Consider the following 24,475-nt stretch of genomic DNA (forward strand, 5'->3'; position numbering starts at 1 on the left):
GCCTGGGTGTTGTCAGAAAGAAGAGCAGCTGAGACAAGAGACGGGGAAAAGCTGCAGTAATTCCTAGGAGTGGTGGCCGCTGCCTATTACAAACGTACACCTCCAAGAAGTCATTGTTTTGAAGCTAAAAGAGCAATATAGGGCTTCCCTGGTGGTGCAGTGGTTGAGAGTCCGCCTGCCGATGCAGGGCACGTGGGTTCGTGCCCCGGTCCGGAAAGATCCCACATGCCGCAGAGCGGCTAGGCCCGTGAGCCATGGCCGCTGAGCCTGCGCGTCCGGAGCCTGTGCTCTGCAACGGGAGAGGCCACAACAGTGAGAGGCCCACGTACCGCAAAAAAAAAAAAAAAAAAAAAGAAGAGCAATGTAACAAGTTGGGGGTTCTATGCGAGTATAGTTACGGCTAATATTCATTGGATGCTTGTACAAGATGCCTGTCCCTTTCCATACATTATCTTGTTTAATTTTCCCAGCAAGCCTATGAGGTAAGTACTTTTATGATCCACATTTTACACGTGAGGACGTTGAGGCCACAGAAGCTAAGAAATTTGCCCAAGGTCACAAGGAGCACAGCTGGGACTGGAACCCAGCCATCTTTCACTTGAGCCTGTGCCCTAAGCCACTAACCTGAGACACAGGGCAAGCCCAATGGTTGAAGCTCTACGTCATAAGCTCAGTTTGGCAACTGGGCTCTGAGGCCTTCCTGAAGCCACCTTCCCAGGTGTATCGGTGAGTGGTTCAGTGTCCTCTGCTTTCATTTCTGTGCTTCTCTGATACACGACATACCCTGAGTACTCACCATCAACAGTTCAGGGTGGCCAAGGGACCCCTGAGCACACCCCCGACCCCAAGATTTTTTCCAGGGTCCACAAGGCCAAATACTATTTCATGATAACACTAAGATATATTTCCTTCTTTCACTCCCATTCTCTCACAAGTGGAGGTGGAATTTTCCAGAAGCTACATGAAGCGTGATGACATCATCACTCTGATAGCTGATGGAACGTGTGCTTGTGTTTTCAAAACCTCAGTGTTAATTTCTCATATGGTAGATATCAATAGACACAACCCTCAAAAACAGAAGTTCGTGGGGGCCTTCAATAATTTTTAAGAGATTAAAGAGGTCCTGAGGCCAAAAAGTCTGAGAATCGCTGCTCAAGGTCACGCCTGTAAGAACAATGGAAATGAAATCGCCTAAAATCTCAAACACTAGAGAACAGAACTCAAGAACAAAAAGAGCTGTTTGCTTTGGTGCAGCTCGTCACTGACAAGCCATTTTTAATTGCTCGAGCTGAGCAGATCCAGCCAGCTCACACCGCACAGGAGGCGAGTGGGACAGAAAGCTGTGTGAGGGGCACCTCGTGGGACAGAGTGCACCCGGGGCGGGCGGAGCGAGTAGCTTACATCAGGGGGGGGAAATGCAGTGGTGGAAAATGAGTTATCAACATACCCCAGCCAGCGACTGTCTTGGCCCAGCCCTTCCTCATCAACACGTGAGCGTTCAGGGTCGAATCTCTTGAGCACGTCATTCGCCTCTAATGCCAATTGCTGACGTAACTCAAGATTTCAGTATAGACTGAGGACAAGGTGCCGGGATGCCCCAGAGGAGAGAAGACGATTACAACTGATCAAGGCCTCCTGCAAACCAGGGGCTTGGTACATGCCAGCTCATTTATTCTACACGATAAAACTTCCCAGGTATACATGATTAGATCCATTTTGTAGGTTAGGAAATTGAAGCTGACTGGTTCAGTGAGTCATCCAGGCTCAAACACCCAAGACTAAGTCCTAAGGCAGAGAACTAAGGACAAAGGACGCCCAAGACTAAGGACTCATCCACTACACTGAGCTTCCCAAACCTAGCTGCGCATCAAGATCACTTGGGGGTTTTTAAAAACTTCACAACTCTTGGCCCCACCCGTGAAGATTCTAATTCAGTAGGTCTGGGTGGGACTCTGGAATTCACAGAGCCCTACAAACAGTCAACTTCTAGTTTGGCTTTTAAATGGCTATATCATTAGTCGGATAAGTAATTTCACATTTGAAAGCCTTTTCCACACCAGCACTACTAGCTGGCTTTCTTCTCTGCCTTTTTTTTCCTGGAAAAAATAGTATTTTTATTACATCATGAGCCTTGCCCTCTACCTGAAGCTAACTGGAGACTCACCCAGTAAATGCAGCCACGCTGATGCAGAATGCTCTTCCAAGCTCTGAGCTGTCAGGCAGATGTGCTTTTAGATTTTATTTATTTATTTTTTAATTGAAGCATAGTTGAGTCACAGTGTTTCAGCTGTACAGCAAAGTGATTCAGTTATACGTACACATGTATTCTTCTTACATACATGCTTTTAGAGTTTGATTTATATGGATTTCTATCACGTCCTTCCCCTGCAACACGCAGGTGCTTGGTAAATACTTGGGAATTGAATTGAAATGTGATCGTATATAATCCTCACAACTCTGTAAAGTAGGTTTAATAATTCGCAATGTGATGGCTCACAGTTTTTCCACAGTAAATAGGATTGGGACACAAATTCTTTTCCACCACCCAAGTCTAGTTCAACAGCCTCGTGGCATTGACATGGACAGGGCTGGGCACTGAGGAGTCTGCTCAGATAGACATTTTTTGGTCTGTGTGATCTTTCCAGTGTTCTCTCAATCCTAAAATATGTCGTTTTTCTTTCTACTGGAAAACACTGATTCTGGCCCACCTTTCACTTTCTGCTCTATTTCTCTATCCAGGTCTATGTTCCTAGGTTCCTTTTTCACACAGTGTACACACAATGGCCTGGATTTTCTTTCTTAGTCCCACCTGATCCCTCAACACATCCTATTTGCCTTTACCTCCTACCTAAGGATACTTTTTCTTCCGCTGCTCTTTGAATATCCCTACTGTTCATTTACCTTTTATCAACGCCCAACCCCTGATTTCCTAGGCTCCTAATTTACCTCTACTTTTACGTCCTATTAGTCTTGCATCAGAAACACAAAGCCATATAGACTTTTAAGCCAGGTTGGGTGGCACTGCTACCTGTTAGTTGTCTGACCTTGGGAAGGTTGCTTAACCTCTCTGTGCCTCATTTTCCATATCTTCAAAATGGAGATAATAATAGTACTCTCCTTATAGAATTATGAAGAAGATTAAATAAATGGGTTAATATAAAGAGTGCCCCCCAAATGAAAAAAAAACAAAAAACAAAAGAAACACAAAGCCATGCTGTCATAACAAAGAATGTGTGCATTTTTTAGGACCACTTTACAAACTGATTTAGCAGAAAGAAGGGCACTTTGCTGAATACCATTTTCCTATCACAAGTGCTTGAGTATTAATCTTTGTGGATTCTTGACACCAAACAACACCCTTTGGGCGAATATGTACAAAAATAATAAATTAGAGTTTCATTCAACTGTTTTTGGCACAGTGATATCCCTGAAGCCAGGTTCTTTTTCCTCCCACAATTATTTTTCTTTCCTACTGAATCTTTGCTAACTCGTAATAAAGTGTTTGTATTGGTAAATATGTTTCTAAACTTGTTAATGAATCCTTGTGGCACAAGGGGTCTGGTGCTTTCCTTAAGGAAATGAGAATGCCTAAATAAAACATTAGATCTACATTTGGAGGATTCTGTACATGGAGTTTATTGCCCAGTAAGAAACTGATGTTCTATACAACATGCAAAGAACATAAGGTGTCAAGAGTTTAGTGTTTAGATTAAAAACAAATGCTGTCATTTTAGTCTCCTGGTACACAGTGGGTACCCGATAAATCTCTATTGAGCAAACATCAAGCTCTAACCCTTGTCTATAGTTTCTCACCATCATTATGTTATACATTCTGAGAATCAGTGAGGAAATTAAGGGTCATTTTATACAACCATTAATCCACATCCTGTGGCTAAATAATGTTGAACTAAATATCTTAGAGAAATTTCTCCAGATGGATGAGTCTAAAATTACAGATAAGAAAATGGGGAAAAAAGGAAGCCTGGCCATTTTTCTGATGTAGAGTGGGCAGCAGGAGTAATGATGTCTAGTGGTCTTATTCCTGTGTGTCTCTAGTAAATTGTGATCACAGGCTATGGAGATTTCTTACCAATTCAGGGAGTTTAGACTGATTTCTTTTCCAGGTATTTAAATGGGACACCAGGAACCTCTCTGGCTTTTACTTAACTTTCTCTCTGGAAAACTCACTGTTAAACCTGTTTCTCACTACATTTTTTCTTATGGCCTCATAAATACTGATCAAGGATGGTAACTGGGGCTTCCCTGGTGGCGCAGTGGTTGGGAGTCTGCCTGCCAATGCAGGGGACGCGGGTTCGTTCCCCGGTCCGGGAGGATCCCGTGTGCCGCCGAGCGGCTGGGCCCGTGGGCCATGGCCACTGAGCCTGCGCTGCGCGTCCAGAGCCTGTGCTCCACAACGGGAGAGGCCACAACAGTTAAGAGGCCCGCGTACCACAAAAAAAAAAAAAAAAAAAAAAGGATGGTAATTGGAGGATTAGTAGTGAAACCTGGGGGTAAGTGGAAAGTGCAATTGGAAGAACAGTTGCTTGTAGGTTTTGTAAGTCAAAATCTACCCCCTTCTATTTTTACTCCATACACTTGATCCTATCTTTTGGGGCAAAATATTACTCAAAGTAACTTCACTCAAGTTTTGCTAAAAGCATCATTTGAGTTGCAATGTGAAATATTCTAGCATTCTTGCCACTAAAGCACATTCTTTTGAATGCTTGTTAAGGTCCTATTTCTAGAAATGCAAAGGCTCTCAATTTTGCTTAATTTTCCCTAAGTGGGTGCTGTACCCAGTCTAAGAGAGAGGAAAGGAAAGAACTCAGTTTGCTGGTAGGTTTAATAGCCTCTAGGTGACTTAGGACATTGGATTTGAGAGTAAGCTCGGGGGGACTCTCAGCCTTGTTTCCAGCCTGATCCAGTGTTTGTTCACTTTCCTGGCTCTGATCAGCACATGGATAGAAAGACTAGTACGTGAACCACTGGCAACTGTGTCAGTCCTGGTTACACCAAGCTGCAGAAGCAATAGCTCTCTTATAATCATACGAAAAGACAGGGAAGTGACATACCTTTTTTTTTTTCCTGTTCCATAGTTCTTTCAAAGATTTATGAGTAAATCCTCAAACTTCTAGATTCAGGACAAAAGGGATGAGCAAAGATGGCAGAGAGGCAGACGTTAATAACACACACCTTCTCCATCATGATTTTGTGGTACATTTCTATTTTTTTTTTTTTTTTGGCCGTGCTGCACAGCTTGCGGGATCTTAGTTCTCCAACCAGGGATTGAACCCATGCCCCCTGCAGTGGAAGCACAGAGTCCTAACCACTGGACTGCCAGGGAATTCCCCTACAATTTCTATTCTGATAAAGCCCAAACCATCCCAAAATAAATAAGGGACCAAAATAAGTCTGAGAGAGGGAAGCAGAGGGGACAATAATTTTTAACTTTGTCCCACTGGTTCTGGCACAAATCCTCTCCTTGTCATCAGCCGGGAGCATTTTGCTCAGTTAAAGTACACATATACAGTGCTTTCAGTCAGATTATAACCACAAGCAGCCGCCACAGGGAACAAAAAAAATTCCTCAAGCCATTAGCCCCTGATCTCGACAAATTAAACACCGATGACACATTCTTATCAAGTGTAAAACAGGCATGACAAAGCATGAGTAGAGATGGGAGGAATGGCCTTCATCATAGGCTACCTTCCCCATATATAAATCTGTAGGGGCATTAAACATCCAGGGACCCACTGTGGCCGTGTGACAGATGGAGAAAGCAAGCACAGAGTTTGGAAGCAAAGAACTGAAGTATGCATTCTGGGCTCACCCATTCACAAGTGGTGTGACCTTGGAAACCACCAGCTCCAGTCTCCTGTAAAGCAGGGACCACACATGGGTGGAGCAGATGAGAGAATATTCGTGAAAGTTCCTTCTCCAGCCTCAACTGTGCTGACTGGAGCTGTCAGTGTTGGCCCAGGGGGGCAAGGTCACCATCCACAGCCAAATCCCAACTGGTACCGGAGCCTGGAGACTGAAGGCCCCGGGTGTAGCCGATGCACAGGACACCCCGTCACTAATCGGTGGGGGCCTAAAACCCGCCCGGAGGAGGGAGCCCAAGATAGGCAGCTGGGGTTCCGCCAGCGAGGCTTTCATGGCTGTACCTCTCTCTACCTGTCCGATTGGCCAGGTGTGCGATCAGGCACTGGAGGCATAGATTCACTAGGCCATGAGGTCAGGATGCGAGTGACCTGCAGCTCTGAGGCCAGAACTATAACCCGTAGCTATGATTCCAATCACATCGTGAAATTCAGAGGTGGCTCCAAGAGGAAAATGATTTTTAAAACAATCAGGTTCGGGTGCCGATTTTGAAATGGAATGCTGTCCTCTTTTCGTTTTAGAGTGACAGGGTAATGGTCAAGGTAAATGGAATCTGATAGAGGCTTTTATTTTGACAGCTTAACTTGGGCCCAGGCCCTCTCACTATGGGGATGGCTGGGAGTAGAAAGGGTCATCCTACGAATTTCAATCCAAACACTACAAAAGAAAAGAGAGCTCAGAGCAGTTCAAGGTGAAGGAAAAGGCAGCCCACTCTTCTTGACGGGCGCTGCTTTTGTCCTTCACACACTTCACACTTGAGGGAGAAACTAATGACATTGACCTCGGGGGGCCCCCTATTCCCCCGGCAATGTCCACAGCTGTGGCGGGCGGTCCCTGCGGGCCTCTGCCCGCCGCCCCGTGCTCTGTTAATGTGGCCAAGCCAGCAGCTGACTGAAAACAGTGGCAGTCTGGCACTAGGCACACGACCCCTGACACTGCGGGCCTTTTTTCTCCTCTCCGCTAGCAGCCAATGGGCGGGCTCTCTCCACCGGCTGCCATGGCAACGAGAAGACGGCTCCGCAGTGCCCAGAACAGATGTCACAGAAGCCAAGATGAATGTCGTGGGAGCGGGGAGCGTGTGGCAGGGGCCGAGGGGGATGGGGGGGCGCATTTGGAGTTAAATGGTCCCACCAGAGGGAGTCAGGCATATTTTGAAGGAATTGCAAAGCGGTAACATCTCTTTTCTTTTTCTCCCTGTCCTTTAAGTTCCAAACACATGCACACACATGTCCTTTCATCTCCGCTACTGAGGTGCTTGCGGCTCTCTGGCTTTCACGGCAATCGTGAAAGCTCTGATTTCTCGAAGCCTTAAATGAACATCGCCTCCATTGCAGACATGCAAGCGGGCGTTCTGCAGTCATTTAGGAACAGGCTGGGAAGCTCTGTGGAGGGCAATCGGAGAAACTTAGAACCACATGGAGCTGAGACAAAATCCACGGGAATTTCACAGGAAGACAACAAACCCTGTTTCACTCCGGTTGCCCCTGAACTGTAAGGGCTCCTACTCCCCTCCCCCCCACCCCGTCCTGGTTATTTCTCTGATTGGACCACTCCTAAAGCCATTTTATATAGACTAAACCAGGGCAAGCCTTATAAATCTACCTGCTTGAGCAACAAAGGCTCTTGCGTTGTCTCCAGGATAGATCCTACCCTAGCTGAAATACTGTATTTAAAATGTTTCCACTGCCTTCCGTTTACCTGCCTCTGAAATTAACAAGTAGAGCATTTGCACGCAGGCGCAGACCATAAGCCTATATATATCAGTTGGTAAGATAAGAGCGATATTGGCGCTGGCAGGCACTAGACACTGCAGACCTTTTCTCCCCGTTTGCAGCCAATGGGCAGGGACCTAATCTGGTCCCGGTTATCAGACCACATGAATCAGGGAGACAGGAGGGACCACGTATAGGCCCTGTCGTCATCCGATAGATGAAATGTACCGAATGTGTCAGAGGACGGGAAACGTCACTTAGAATGATTTTGCACTTAATTCCTGCCACAAGCACGTGGAGAGAGCCTGCTTTGTGCACAGAGCCACATGGGCTCACTCCACAGGGCAGGCCCCACCTACAATCTAGAGGGAGAAGAACACGGAAACTCTTACAAGGGGCCAATGAAGGGTGGAATAAGTGTGGCAAGCAAAGCAGGATGCGAACACGGAGGAAGGCTCAGAGAAGTGTCCCTAGTGTGAGGAGATGAGGGCGCCTACTCTGTGACAGATGCCTGACATGTACACCATACCTTATAATGCCATAGCACCCTAAGAAGGAGCCATTATGATCCTATTTAACAAATCAGGAACCCCAGGCTTAGAGAGGTGGCTGAGCTGCTGCTGCCCCCAGTCATCCCCCCACCTCCACGGGGGTTCTGCCCCACCAGCCAATGGCTCATCAACCCAGTGCCGTTATCACTGCAAAGAAGGCAGCTGTGTGTGGGCCCCATCTCCTGGGCATCACCTAAGCAGTAACGCCCAGGAAATCGTGGGCTTCAAACACTCACTGCATTGTTCCTAAAACATATTAAGGTATTCACACATAACTATTAACATTGAAAATGCTCATCTGGATACACCCGAAATCACCTCAGGTACCACAAGTGGTACATATGTCACACATAGGGAGCCACTGCATTTTCCCACGCTGGCCTTGAAAGATGAGGAGGAGTGCGGCCCATGGAGACTTGGAACTCACTCAAATGTCACCCTACGTGGGTCCGGGTTATTTTGTGTGTATACCTCCCCTAAAATGAAAATGTCTCCTTGGCCCTCACAAGAATGCCTTCTTGTATCATTATTCTGGCCAGTAAGTGGAATCCTAGGGTGCTTGCAGTGCACTTGGATGAAAAGCAGTGACTGTGAATCAAAGACTGATGGCTCAGCAATGCCCTAGTCTGCATCGCTCCTGGACGCTGCCACCAAAGGCAGAACTCCACCCCAGGGACGCACTTCCCTGCCACTGCAGCAACAGACTACAACCACCAGAGGGCAGTAACACAAACCAGATTTTTCATTCGGACCCAAATGTTAATGCACACAGTTTAATAATATGTAAAGCCCATTATTACAAGCTTTTTCTCTCCCCACCCCCTATTAATGAACAAATGCCCAGGGGTAATGCAGATATTTCTAAATACAGTGCAAGAAAGGGCAATCTGTACTCATACAAGGGGAGTCTAGCACACAGTAATAAGTGGAAATGAAAATAATCACCCAGATGCAACTAAAAGATCTATCTGTCTGTATGGCTGCATACATAGAAATATAGATGCCTGCCTCCCAGAAAGGGGCATTATAAAAACCTTTATTTCACAAGTTCTTATTTAGAGTTCATAATAATACCTGTAATGACAACCACAAAGCTACAAGAGGGGTGTAAGAGGAATTTCATCCTTACTGCTGGGCACACAAAGAGGGATTTTTCTCTTTGACTAAAGTAGGTGAATGAATTATTCAGGACTTTTCCACGGACATTTCAAAATCATAATTCCATGCTTTAAACAATAGCACAAATTTTTAAAAAAAGAAGAAGAAGAGGAAGAAGAGCTGGTTAATCCCCAAACCATCAAATATCAACTGACATTTAGCCACATCTACTCAGGGTGCTTTGATGCAAATAAATGATTTTTGGTGTTGGTAAAAGAGTCTTTTAGTGCTGTCGTTGGTTTTCACATCGGAGCACAGAGAACACAATAGATTGAGAAGGGATATTTCTAGAATGCAACCTACCCATTTCCCTGTAAACAAAGAAACAGGAATAATCCTGTCATTTTCTCTATTCATGACCGAAAGGAAGGTTCTCAGATCCTATATTTCCACAATGGTTTGAGATTTGAGGGCCCCTGGAAAAGCAGGATTAAGTCATTGCCAACAGCCTCGTCTCTGGAGTCACCTCATTAAACCGTGATATTCATAAAATGCTTGACAGATTACCGAGGACAGTGTGTGAGGAAAGCATATGGAATTCAGAGTCAGATGACTCTGTCTAAATGTATTACCTGGGTCTTCTTGGAAACATGAATGAAGTCCATCTGAGCTTCGGTTTCTTCCTAAGGCAGGTAGGACAGACCCTGAACTACCTCCCTGTGTGGGGTGAGGCTTACCACTCATATGATACGGGACAAAGCACTGGAAACTGTTAACATTTATAAAAATTTTTGTTGTTCTTATGTTCCCCACTTTATACACAGGAAAGTAGAGCTGTAAAGACTTGTGCAAGGTCAGGGTCAGTAAGGGCAGAGCAGGGCCCCAGGTACTCTCAACCACAGCTATGGTTCTCCCCACCCCTCCCTGGTATCTTAGTCAGCCCGGGCTGCCATAACAAAGTACCACAGATTGGGTTGCTTTAAACAAAAGACAATTATTTCTCACAGTTCTGGAGGCAGGGAGGTGCCAGCAGGGTAGGTTTCATTGTGAGGACTCTTTTCATGACTTAAAGGCGGCCACCATCTCACTGTGTGCTCACGTGATCTCTTCTCTGTGTGCTCGTGGGGGGAGGGGGAGAGAGAGGGAGAGAGGGAGAGAAGGGGGGAGAGAGAGAGAGAGAGAGAGAGGGACAGAGAGAGAGAGAGAGGGAGGGAGGGAGTGGGTTCTGGTGTCTCTTCTTACAAGGACACTAATCCCACCATGGGGGCTCCACCCTCATAACCTCATCTAACCCTAAACACCTCCCAAAGGCCCCCGCTCCTAATGCCATCACACTGAGAGTTAGGGCTTCAACATATGAATTTTGGGAGGACACAAATATTCAGTCTGTAACAAGAGGTAACAGTGGGTTTCTTTATTCTGCTACATCTTTTCGTTCGGGTCAACAAATATTTGCTGACAATCTGCTAGGTGCCAAGCACAGAACCAGGTCTTGGGGGAAACAAGGATGGCCAGGAGCCCCCAAACAGCCCACTTGATGTCAGGATAGTTCCCAGAAAATGGTCTACAGGAAAGAGCATTTGTGACACATGGGCTTTTGTGACCATGCGTAGCAAGCACAGTTTATTACAAGAAACTTCATGAGATCCTTCTTCAGATAGCTGTGTTTGTAACAACTATAATGAGAGTCTGGCAACTAATCAGTACACAATTAATATTTGATAAGGTAATTAATGTATTAATTTACTGAGGAAGATGGGGGGAAGGTAAGGAAGGAAGGACCAATTTTCAAATTTTCAGCCTACAGACGCTTACAAGGAAACACAAATGATCTGTACCTCCTGGTAGGGAATTATCAGGTCCAGTTATATTATGATGATTATAGCATAACTGGATATTTATTAATTATATTTAATTCCTCTCAATTGAGTTGGCATAATTAGAACTACTTTCTTGATTGGAAGACTAAAGGGGCTCAGCTTCGATTAATGTATATTGGGTGGCTACTACAGGCTAGCTATAGTAGGTATATATATATATTTTTCAGTCCATAACAAGAGGTATTTTACATATATAGAAAATATTATTTAATTCTTATAACAAGCCTATGAGGAAATTTTGCTATCCACACTCAGGTAATTTTAAAATGAAGACTGGAAGTCAGGGATCCACGGGTAGTAAGTCACTAGGAGAGTACCAGAACACCCTCCCCAGCCATTCCAACATTATTTTGATTACTCACTCACACGCATAATTTTCTCCCCCAAATCTAGCTCTTAGGGCTTTTTTCCTGTTGTTATTTTTAGTATGCCACTTTGTTTTGGTAAGCAGGATGGGGATGAAGGTGGATCTTTTTTGAAGGTAGAGATGTTTGAAAGGGGGATAAGCTTATGAAAATTTGTACCTCCCTTCAAAACTAGATACAGACCCCAAGAGAGAGGAGAGCAAGCCCTGTCCTCTCTGGGATACTGAGCGTGTGCTGTGGATGGCCCTGGAGTCCAGAAGAAGCCAGATGGGCACCCACTGGGTGAGCAGCCCAGGAAAGAAGAGCTCCCAGTTTCAGCCCCCATTTGAGGCTGGACATGTGACAGTGGTAGGATGGAAAGCAGATCCGCAGACTGTAGTAGGCTGAATAATGGTGCCCCCTGGTGCCCTAATCCCTGGAACATGTGAACGTTACTTTATATGGCTGTGATTAAATTAAGGGTCTTGAGATGGGGAGATTATCTTGGATTATCCAGTGGGCTCTAAATGTAATCACATGGGTCCTTGTAAGAGAGAGGCAGAGGGAGATTAGACACATAGAAGGGAAGGAGGCAACGTGGCCACCTAGACAGAGACTGAAAGGATGTGGCGAATGCCACGGAATGTCGGCAGCCACTAATCAAAGTAAATAACCAAAGCTGAAGCAATTCTAAAAAATACTTGTTGTAATCCAATCATCGCATATATTTTTTTTATCTTTCACTTGGGTACTTTTTTAAAAAAATGACACTGTATAGAGTACAGTGACAGATTGCTAGATAATTGAAATTTAAGATAAAATATGGCAAATAGAGACTACAGCTATGCTGAAGATATGGATGGATGGATGGATGGATAGGTGGGATGCTGAGAGACAGAGCCAGATGTTAGGGCACTGTTTTATATTTGACACATGGTGGGTAATTCAACATTCACCCAAAGAGGTTATCCAGGGGAAAGCTTGTGCTTACTGTTCACGAAGCTTTGAGGAGCGGGGAAGGAAGTGGGCCATGTGGCCAAAACAGCCTTCAGATTTATTAATTCTCTATCAAATTTCAGGTAACGTAATCTGTTGGTGATCAAAAGATTTAATTCCTAAATGAGGAACAGTCAAATTTTCAGGACATAAAAATCACAAGTGAACAACCCCCCTCCCTGCCACAGGTCACTATTCAACTTAGAGTATTAGAAAATGTCATCATAGGTTCACTTGAGAGGTAAACTGTCTACATCTCACGATCCAAAAACAATTAATAATACATCCAATTGTCTCCTCCAATTAATACCATAAGCAAAGAATTCCACCATGAAACTCTGAGGAAAAAATATGAAAATGCTGTTAACAAAAGATTACTAAGTCTTTGTCCAAAGGCAAGAAGACCCCACACTTTGTGCAAAGGCTGCAGCTCACCAGAGATGTGAAGCAGCTGTCAGATTCTGCAAACAGAATCCCACCCTTTCAAGGTCAAGGAACCCAGCGTGAAGTTGAAGTTTCACTCTGATCTTCCTCTATAAGATTCTCCAGCCTCCTCTAATCTGAATGGAAATTAGCAAACTTCTTCAGCCTTTCTTCCTTTCCTAGGGTTGTTGGTGAGCCTGGTATCTACAACCCCGCCAACTCTGCAGAAAACCACAGTTTAGATGGAAAATCACTTTGGGTTTCTGGCTCATCAGCAGTACTGCACATCTAATTAGCTCAACAATTGGTCCCTGTGATAAAATCAGCTAATTTTATGTTCAAATGGCTGTTCCGTGGTAAGTAATACTGTCACTCTCAACTTCACGTGGCATAAAGAAGTTGCTGAAGAAGCTGCTTACTAGGGGGTCACCGGGGGCAAACCAGTGAAGACTATTAAATTAGTAACTTCAGTCAATGTTATAGTTAGTACAGAGGGGTCCCGCCAGGGCTCAGATAAGATGAATTCCCAGGATGTGGTGACAGGGCCGGAAATGCCAACTCTTACCAGAGAAAACAATACATATAAAATGATGGAAAGCCATCTGCAGAACCTCCCCGAGGTTTAACCCGAATGTTTGTAATAAGGTAGATTACAGAGTCCTAGGCCCTCATCCAGTACTGTTAAGAATGACTCTCCCAGATTAAAGACCCCTGTTGCTTCAGGAATCTGTTCAAGGTTATCCTGGAGAGAAAACCCAGGAAGCCAACTCCAGGTGTCACCTCCCAACTTCTTCCTCTCCTTCACTCACCTGTGAAGGCAACGTGTGATATCTGAGACTCTTTCCCTACTTAGTCAGCGACCTAGTAAAAACCACGTTACTCTTTAAGGTAAATGTAAAAACACAGATCAACTTCTTTATGGTGTAAAAGCTAATCACACTGCCTCTCACCAGCACTGAGAATTGCTGATTTCTTTTTCTTCTTTTGGTGTGTATTTATCAATTATATCAATTGCATGGACAGTTAGAAATTGATACAAGCTTCAAAACTAGAAACAAGAAATACATGAATGCATACAATTTTACATAAAGATACAGAGAGACATATTCATACCTATATCTAAACATATCCATTATATCTGTGTATGTATACTGATACATATAGTCAGAGATATAGAAATGGCTCCATTTGTATAAAGTACTTAAAACAGTAATTAGCATGTAGTAAGTACCCAGTACTGTTGCTGTTCTATTAACATCAATGTCATTATTATATGTACATATAGATATATCAACTATATACATACATAACTGTATATTATGTAATTCTACGATTGTAGCAGGATGCCTGCTAAAATTAGACTCGTGTTTTTCATTCTCTGCTCTAACAGAGGAGCCAGAAAGTCACTAAATCATAGTAAATTATCCTGGAGACACTGTAGTCACTTGCTGGCGTGGACCGGGCAGGGGTGGGTGAAGGATCCTTTGTACATTGTTGCACCTCTCGTGCATCAGCTCAGATCCCCCTCGGCCTCACCTTTCTCTCCTGCAGTCCCTGCTGCAGTGGCCAGCTCTGCATGGACTCTGTGTAGCCTCATGCAGTGTCTCACCTCACACCCATGCCATGTGCCTCTTGCTTCCTGCCCTGGGGACACAGTACCCTGAGCCCACAGGTGTGCAGCCCAGAAGTGCGGAGTGAACCCATGGGGGGTGGCATCCAACGGACAGATGCTTCCCTTCTTCCCCCGGAAGGACCCGTCATTTCATAAGGACCAGACACCCCTTCACCGAGAGCAGGGGCCAACTTACATTGGTTCTCCTTCCTCTTCTCTTCCACTCCCCTGCCCCTCACTCCTGCTCTGTGGCACCCAGTAAAGTCCTCACATATAAGCCTTTTTCACGGGCTCTCCTTTCTACAGGACCCAGACTAAGACAAAAATCACAGTGGTCACCTGTGTGCCAGTGCTCAACAAGGTAGGTGACACCATGAGACACCTTGTTCTTTAGTTCCTGAAAAGGAAAATAGCTTGACCCCTCATGGCATAGATAGGAAAAGAGGGAAAAGGACAGTAGCTCTCACTGCTCAAGGTGGGACAGAAGGATAAATCCTGACCCGGGGCTTCCGGGTGGGGACCCTTGGGCACTGGCTGTGTCAGGAAAGGAAGAGATCTCTGCACTTGACAGAGCTCAGCCACGGGTCCCCAGGGCCATGGCTGTCAGTCCTCAGCTCTGTCCAGCGGTGGCTGGAGGAAGAGCATTTGACCCTCATGCTGTGCCTCTCCAGAGAGGAGAAGAGAGGAGAGAGCAGTTCCTGAGCTCTCGCAATGCGCCAGCCCGGGAGCAGAGGGCTTGTAACCGTGGGTCTGCCAGCCAGGGAGTCAGACTGACGCCCCGCCCCCTGCAACACACACACCGCCCCACCCCTTATACTGCTGTGCTGTCGAATCAGGCTGCCGCTGGCCCCATGTGGCTATGTAAATACACAATTAAATTAGTTAAAAGAAAATAAAACGTTCGGTACTTCAGTTGCATGAGCCACATTTCAAGTGCTCAACACCTCTATGTGGCTAGTGGCTCCTGCCGGATGCTGCAGGAGAGACCATCGCCATTGGGTAGAGAGCTGTACGGAGGCTCTGGTCTAGAGTCAAGACTCCATGGGTTTTAGTCAGTTTGCCAGGAGGGAAATACTGGACTTTCTACTCACCTATCAGTGGAATCCAGGGCCAGTTTTTATTTATGTATAAAAGAGTCGTGACAGTATTTGTTCTCTGAGTTGGTGATAAAGCAGTTCTATGTGATTATGTTAACAGCAATGGATATCTGGATGCTGGGGGCACAAGAAGGCCCCAATCTTTATTTTAAAAATAGATCCTACTTTTAAAAGTCAAGCAAAAAATATGTATACGTAGGAATGTATTTAATTCCCATATGCTTAAGTACAGAACACCCAAAAAGCACTAGGTTAGAACAACTGTCTAGAATATAAGATTAACATTCCCCAAATCTACAAAAATAATGGAGAAATTATTAAAACAAATAATATTTAATATCTAAATTTTACTTCATATGTGTATCTGTTATCTAAGACCAATGTGGGTTCCACTCAAAGCTGAGGATAAGAAACTATATTGGGGTAGAAACCAGAAAATGAGGTGTAAGTTAGCCTCTTCATCATCACGTGGAAGGCGCCGACCTCGTGAGCTTAAAATTTTCATTGTGAACACCAGAATATCAGCTCATTTTGAGATATTCTGCAGGGAGATTAATATCCTTCCAGAGTCTCTAAGAATTACTGTTTGTACCTTAAGAGATTGTAAATCATTATATTAGGAAATCAATATATAGCATTAATCATATGTAACTTTTAGTATTACTTACTAACACAGCCTTTATAATTAAATATAAAGAGATTAAATAAAATAGAACTAACTTTTCAGGTTTTGCATGGGGCCAATTCTCAGTGGAGCCTGCCACAGCACCTTGTCTGGTGTAGGCACTTCCCTACCCATCTCTCCAATGCTGGTGTTCCTCAGGTCCTAAGCCTCCTCTTCTCATCACTTATCACTTTTCTAAGCGATCGTATCAGCAACTAAGGCTTCATTTACCAAATATAAATTGACAATCCCAACAGTAATAAGGGCTACCATTTGTTGAGCACTTACTATGTGCTACGCCCTGTGCTTTACAAGCATTAACCCAGATAATAGTCACAATAACCCTCCCTGCAAGGTGGGAACAGCCCATGTCTCCTCCTGATAGCCACGTGGATGCACGCATCAGGGGTACCTTAAACACCACCCTTCCAAACTTAACTCACCCTCCCCACAAATCTGCCTCTGTTCCTCCATACCTTCACACAAAACATCACTAGCCAGAAACCTAAGTCACCCTGGATTCCTCCCCCTCATCTAGTCTCCACTTCCAATCCAGGCCCAGGTTCTATTAGTTCTCCTTCCTAAATATCCCTTCATTCCATTCATACTTCCACCATCCTAGACAAAGCTCCCATCACTTCTGGCCTACAGTCCTGTGACAGAGGTCTCTCATCCTTATGTGTCCACCTGAGGTAAATATGATACATGGCTTTCTGAGTGTCAGGCATCTGATAAAAACTTATGCAGCTGACATACCAGTTGAGGCAATTCAAGGCTGGAGGTCACAAGCTGAAGTGAAGCACACGTGCCCAGGTGAGCCTACCATTATCAGAAAAGTCATCATGGGGGAGGGGTGGTGGTGGGGTGAATTGGGAGATTGGGATTGACATATATACACTAATATGTATAAAAGTGATAACTAATAAGAACCTGCTGCATAAAAAATAAATAAAATTCAAAAAAAAAGAGAAAGAAAAGTCATCACATACATGCACCCCCATGTTCACAGCAGCACTATCTACAATAGCCAAGACCTGGAAACAACCTAAATGTCCATTGACACAGGAGTGGATAAAGAAGGTGTGGTGCATATATACAATGGAATACTCCTCAGCCATAAAAAAAGAACAAAATAATGCCACTTGCAGCTGCATGGATGGACCTAGAGATTACCATACTAAGCAAAGTAAGTCAGAAAGAGAAAGACAAATACCATATGATATCAGTTATATGTGGAATCTCAAATATAACATAAATGAATTTATCTATGAAATAGATACAGACTCACAGTCATAGAGAACAGGCTTGTGGTTGCCAAGGGAGATGGGGGGTGGGGGAAGGATGGATTGGGAGTTTGGGACTAGCAGATGCAAACTATTATATATAGACTGGATAAACAACGAGGTCCTATTACACAGCACAGGGAACTATATTCAATATCCTGTGATAAACTAGAATGGAAAGAATTTTTTAATTAAAAAAAGAAAAGTCATTATAAAAAGAGGTCTGAGAAAGGATAATTTATACTTAAAAGCTTTTTAGGATGGAAATATAAACAGGCTCAAATGAGTTCAAAACGTTTATTTTCTTGTAGCTTCTGCAGTACAGTGCAGCTGGGTGCCTCTGGCTTGAGGTCCAATGTGAGGCTGCAGACAAATTATCAAACTGGGGCTGCAGTCTCAACTGAAGGCTTGACTGGGGTTGAGGGGTTTCCAAGCTCATGCATGTGGCTCTTGGAGGCCTTGGTCCCTTTGCCATGTGTGCCTTTATACAGGGATGCCCCACAACATGGCAGCTGGCTTCCCCCAGGGCAAGTGATCCAAGAGGCAGTGAGACAGAAAGGGCCCCCAGGATGGAAGCCACAATCTTGTAATGAACTCGTCTCAAAGGTAACATCCCATTGCTTCTGTCATTCATTCGGAGGGAGTCATTAAATCCAGCCCACACTCAGGGATAGGAGATTCCACGTGGGCAGCAACCACTGAGGGCCATCCTCGAGGCTGCCTACTATTATCATCCAAGCAGACTTCACAGCCTTGGAGGGAGGGAGGGGACGTGCTAAGGAATAAATGGGGTCCTATCAGCATCTCCGTTAGCCCTGTCTGCTTTTCGGAGTTGAACTGACTGTGAGTGGCATGTCCTGCTCCTTTTTCTCAATAGGTGTACTCTTGTCCCTGCCCCCTCCTCACTGCCACCTCTGCCACCACAGGGATAGGTGGAGAACCCACACATTCCTGAGAATGGCTGCGTAGCAGACTTTTTACATAATTCTAAAATAGATCAGCATTACTGTAGCTCCTGGCTCTACTCTTAAACGTGGATCCAACTCTCTAGAAAATATAAAGATAATTAAAATTTAAACACTATCACAAAGTTCTAAAATTTAAAGCAACTCAAGTTATTTTGAAAAGAACTAAATCTCTATCAGAGGAGATTTTAAAAATATAATACAAGTTAATGGTGAAAAATAATTATTTTATAATGTAACATCTATATTTCTGAGAAGTATTTTTATTATAATTCAATCTACTGTTACAAGCAAGAGAGAGAGCACTATGGGTTGAATTCTGTGTCCCCAAGAAGATGTTGGAATTCCAACTACCAGGAACTCAGAATGTGAACTTATCTGGAGATAGGGTCTTTGTTTTTTTTTTTAACATCTTTATTGGAGTATAATTGCTCTACAATGGTGTGTTAGTTTCTGCTGTATAACAAAGTGAATCAGCTATACATATACATATATCCCCATATCTCCTCCCTCTTGCGTCTCCCTCCCTCCCAGAGATAGGGTCTTTAACAGAGATAATCAAGTTAAACGTGGGCATTAGGTAAGGCCCTAATCTAATCTGACCGGAGTTGTCATAAAGGTGTTCATTTGGACACAGAAACAGGCACACATACAGGGCAGATGATGTGAAGACACAGGGAGAAGACGGCCGTCTACAAGCCCAGGAGAGAGGCCTGGAGCAGATCCTGCCCTCACAGCCTCCAAAGGATCCAGCCCTGCCAACACCGTGATTTTAAACTCCCAGCCTCCTGAACTGTGAGACAATAGATTTCTGTTGTTTAAGCCTCCACGCCCCGCCGCCCCGGTCTGTAGTACTTTGTTATGGCAGCCCGAATAGATTAAGACAGGCAGAGGAAAAAAAAGACAGACTCAGAGAGAGAGAGAGAGAGAGATTATATGTTAAGCTGTATATTCATCTGGAGGACTTGACTTTAAAGAGAAATGGCATAAGGGCCTATTCTTCTATGGAGCAGAAATGCTCAATTCCAACAGGCTGACAGAAATTTCCAAAACATGTGAAAACAGAACACAGTGCCAAGTGCCAAGAACCAGACTCTGCCTCCACAGGTGGGGTCCGGGAGGGAGAGGGGACCCTACCTTCTGGTAGTCCTCTTTGGACCTCAGGGATGCCTCCATGTGCTCAGCAGAGGTCGGGTAGATGGCAGAGCGGTACTGAGAGCCGTGGTCGTTGCCTTGGCGCAAGCCTGGGAAAGCAGAAAGCAGAGGATTACTGGGGTGGCCTGGGCAACGAGGCCAGTGCCACACATTCTCCATGACTCATGTCCTGCTAAGTGCTTGTTTTAACTGCATCCTGACACCACTCTCCTTAAACAAGCATGCAACGTATCTGTTTTGCTTTGCCTATTTTAATTGTAACAAATATCTTTGAACTTAAGGTAAATTTATCGCAGGCCTTGCATTGCAGTAGATGCTCTGCAAATCTGCATTTTTCTATGCAGATACTTAAGTCATAACCATGTATCGCTTGCAAAGCACTGTGACACACACTGTTTCCTTGGCTCCTAATGAGACATTCTGTGTGGCAGGTGTTACCGTCCCTCGGCTGGCAGATAAGGAAATGGAATAATGTAAGTGGAAGTGCCTGGCCTAGTGCTTTGCACACAGGAGTTGCCTAATAAATGACAAAATGACTGATGCTCAGAGAGTTTAAAGAGTTTGCCTAAGGTCATGCACCTAATCAAAGAAAAACCTAGCACTTAAAATCAGCCCAGCATACTTTCCACCCTGTCACAGCAGCTAAAGTGTAGATGCTGGTCAATTTCTAACTGAATGATAGAGTCCCCAAGTGAAACAGCCACAGGCCTGCCATAGATCCCCTATAGATCCCCATGTTGTTGTAAAATGAACTTCACACATGTTTACTGCATCATTCAAGCATCAGTTTCAGTTTTAACAAGTGCCCCCAAACTCCTCCAGTAAAAGATGCAACTTTCCAAAACAAACAGTTCCATATTTTCGAGCCCCCAGCTTAGTTGACTTCCTAGAAACTCCATTCTCCCACCTTCAGAGTCCCCTCCTCTCCTCAATGCACAAAGGCCACATGGGGACCAGGAACTAAGCGGCTTAAAGAGCCAATACCAATAATGACATCAAAATATTAATTTAATATTATATAATAAAAATAAACCAGCCCATGTCTCCAATAAGCATTGATTAATACCAAATTAGTATATCTATTTCATTTCTTTCTAAGTTATATATTCATTTAAGTATTATAGTAGTAGTCTTATGGTGTACAATATATAAGTATTAGTTACAGTATACAGTAGGTATTATAAATATTATTTATTAAGCACCTAATACATGCTGAGTACTTTTTCAGATGCTGAAGATATAGCAATGAATGAAAGAAAATCCTGTCTTCACAGAGCTCACATTCTAGTGGAGGGTAAGAGACTGGATAAATATACATTCCAGAATGTTCTCTGTTTTCAATTTTCCCTCCTTCCAAGTAGGGCTTTTCCCATGTGACTACTTCCCATCCTTTTGTCCTAACATCCATTTGCATAATGGCAAGATGGTTGCATCACTGTTCCTTCTGAAACATTCTCCACGAAGAAAAAATATTGCCGGATGGCTGATTTTCGGTCAAGTCAGACCCCTCTACATTCAGAACAAGATGCCGAAAAACACTGTCTCCATGTGTAGTTGTTTAAATCTATTTAAGTTTTCTTTTTTTTAAAAGAGAAATTAGTATGTGAGTAAAAGAGAACCTGCAGGTATGATTTATTTATATTTTTCAATAAGTTTTACTAAGATTACATACGCCTTGTACACTGAAGACTAATATCTGTGTGTTTACTTGGAGGTCTCTGAATTATCATAGGATCATGGAAAATTGTTGCTTACAGATAAAAATTGGCTTTTTAGAAAACAGAGTGGGAATAATTAAGAATCACTCCAAGGATATGGTTTAACAGCGGGCTCTTTCACGGATCATATTTTCACAAATCATCTGGTATAAGGATTATACAATGAAACCCTTAAGTTTACATCGATTTTTTAGAGCTGCTCTTGTAGTGACATGACAACCTAAGGGGTAGAAACACCTGGAAGACTTCACAAAATTGTGTGGTTGGGCAGAAAAGATGCACATGGCTGTCATTCTGGACAAGTATATAAGGCAATGAATTTCTATAAAAAATAATCCATGCATTATTTATACAATTAGAGTTCATACTACTACTGTAATCGGGGATGGGGGTTTATGGGCCTTTCCCTGAAGCCATGATCCCTCGATTCTATATTCTAACTTGATCGCTTGTTCACCGTAACACTGTAATACTGATATGGCTCCTCCCACTGTTGTCCCTGTCTTCTTGTGCAGGTCTGGGCTGTCACCAACACACTGTGGACAGCTTTAAAGAGGAGTAACTTCGTGGGCATTACCCACAGCCCTACCCCAGACTCACTGCACCTCTCCCATTGTACGAACCCAAACTAACCGTGCATTGGAAAGATGGGAGCTATTCACACAGTTATAGTCACATTTGTGGGCAGAAGTCTCTCAATTTTGAATTTACAGCTTCAACCTTCTAATCACATCCCTTCTTGGATGTTCTAATAAAACTAAAAGTTCTTCATGTCAGAAACAATACCCTCTCTTCCTGGTCACTCTGGCTAAACCCCTGACTGGCCAGGAAGGAAGACAAGAAAGTGTTAAAGAGATACACTAGGGGATGGAGAGAAAACATGAAAGCCTGTGTTCAGATTTCTTTGAGTCTTGAGTGATACTGGACTAGGCATTAACTCTCCGGTCTACTCAAGGACAACGTTATTTTGATTGCATTCTTCCATCACAGTTCATCCTGAGAAGAAGGTATAATACCTTAAGCCAAAACCATACATCTATATCCACATACATGTGTGTGTACCTTAAACCAAAACCATACATCTATATGCACACACATGTGTGTGTATTTGGTTAATTCCAATGCATGTACCTTTCAGTTCGCTAATGAAGGGGCTTATTAAGTGGATAGAAGCTTCAAATTTGAAAGCAGATGGTTCACTGGGAAATACGATTTGATGCTCAGTAGATTGAGAAACCTATAGAACTAGGGCTTTTCTGTTCTCATTATTTTTAATACATTGCATTTATAGATGTTTAGCATCATTAAACTTTTCACCATTTCTTTCAACCTCTATTGGTTTATATAATGAACACAAAACAGTAATTCACATGTGAGGAAAACCTGTTTACTAAATCTCTTGTCAGAAGCCTAGGACTCAGAGCTGCAAGAGCTTGTTTTTAGGTCTGACTCTGCCACTGACATGTTTTATGCAAATTTCCTAATCTTTCTGAGCTTCAAACCTCTTCTGTAGAACAAGGATTATAAGGGCCTAACCTATAGGTTTGTTTGAGGAGCAAATAAGATGGAACCTGTAAAGTGCTTTGTTGACTATAAAAAATTATGTAGGGGTTAAATACTTTTATTTTTACAACTTTTCATAATCTTAGAACAGTTCAGAACAACTACTTTGAAATAAAAATAACAAATGACATCACACAAGACACTTTAGGAGTGACCCTTTTCCCCCAGAAAAGCATTATTTATATTAATATCTCAGATACTCACACAGCAGGGGTCTCACAGATAAATAATCCAAAGAGAGGGTAAGATTCATTTTATGTGTGTAGAAAGGTACTGCTCAGTTTTTAACTAAACAGTTTATTACATTTTTCTTTAACAGAATGACCTTCCTAGTTAAATTTTAACTCTGCTCATGTCCACCCCAGTTCTTCATTTCACTGGAAAACAAACCCAAGAAAGGGTTTGTTTGAGTGAATTCTCCTTCCCCTGCTCCTACCCATGAAACGCTTTCAAATGCAATGTCTTCACGCTTGGTCTCTGATCTGAAGTTTGAGAAAAATCAAGCCTGTTAACATTATCTTGTATCTCTCAAGCTCACACCCACTGGGTTACTAAAAAGGGGGAAAGAAAGACTTGCAGAGCGGGTGATAGAGAGAAACAAAAACAATTAAAAATTATTGAAAAACGAAGTTCTTAAAGTCCTTCTTTCTGACTTCCTGCCTTCTTTTCTTCCTTCCACTCATTCATCCGTCTTTCCCTGAATCAGGCAAGGTACTAGATACTGAGATTCAGAAATAAGACGGTCTCATTTTTCAACTAGGTCCCCATCCTAGTACAGTGAATGCCATCTTATGAGTTAAACCTAGATCTACCTGACACGGAAGCACTTTCTCTTTTCAAGATTGATGCACAAGAAGTTACAGCGAAACAATCAAAGACTATGGAACACAGTGTGTGTGTGCGGTGCATCTGGTGGGCAGTGGAGCATGCCAGCCCAAGACCCAGAAATAAGAAGAAGCTTGGTCTACGCTGAGGGCTGTGAGGAGATGAGCCTGGGTCCTGCCAATTGTCCTGGAAGGAAATGAAGCCGGTCGGTTGAGCACGAGGCCGCATGGGTGTCTTGACAGGACACACGGGGGACCAGAGACGTATGGAAAAATCAGTTTCAAGGGAGCCACAGAATTCCGTGGAACCCCGGGTGAGCATAGGGTTCCAAATCATCAAAAATCCAGAGCTCTTTTGCACATTGATTCAATATGTGTTGCAAAGTTCACTGTGCCTTCCACTTGGCTTTGGAAAAACTAGGAGGATAAACTATTAACATTATTTTGGCTGTCTTCACATCCCAGGAAAGTAAGCAATAGACTTGCTGTAGGGGGTGAAAAGAGAATAACCGGCTCAGATGCAACATCTTGTGCTTAAAATTCTTCCATAACGCTCTCTAAGCTGATTACTGAGGACTGGGCTTTGGGGCATTCTTGAAAAGAACTGCCCTCTTGGAACCTACCAACTGTTTGAGATTTCTCCATCCACCTTCTCCAAATAAGATTTGAAAGGGACAAACCACCATGAGACTGCTCTAAGATTTCCCTCT

General features: G+C 43.6%; 1 protein-coding gene across 7 annotated transcripts in view; it reads right to left on the reverse strand.

Annotated features, from left to right (window-relative positions):
- The window catches only part of MSRA (methionine sulfoxide reductase A), a 378,069-nt gene that overhangs the window by 80,927 nt on the left and 272,667 nt on the right, over positions 1-24,475 (reverse strand). For all 7 annotated transcript variants that reach the window (XR_003790769.1, XM_029202644.1, XM_029202640.1 and 4 more), the window contains exon 5: positions 19,643-19,749. Coding sequence is in view for 6 of the 7 variants with exons in the window: in XM_029202644.1 (XP_029058477.1) it covers positions 19,643-19,749 (107 nt within the window). In the remaining variant the exon portion in view is untranslated. The remainder of the gene's footprint in view (positions 1-19,642; positions 19,750-24,475) is intronic.

Source organism: Monodon monoceros, unplaced genomic scaffold, assembly GCF_005190385.1.
Source record: "Monodon monoceros isolate NGI ecotype Baffin Bay Population unplaced genomic scaffold, NGI_Narwhal_1 Super_Scaffold_5, whole genome shotgun sequence".
Classification (NCBI taxonomy): domain Eukaryota; kingdom Metazoa; phylum Chordata; class Mammalia; order Artiodactyla; family Monodontidae; genus Monodon; species Monodon monoceros.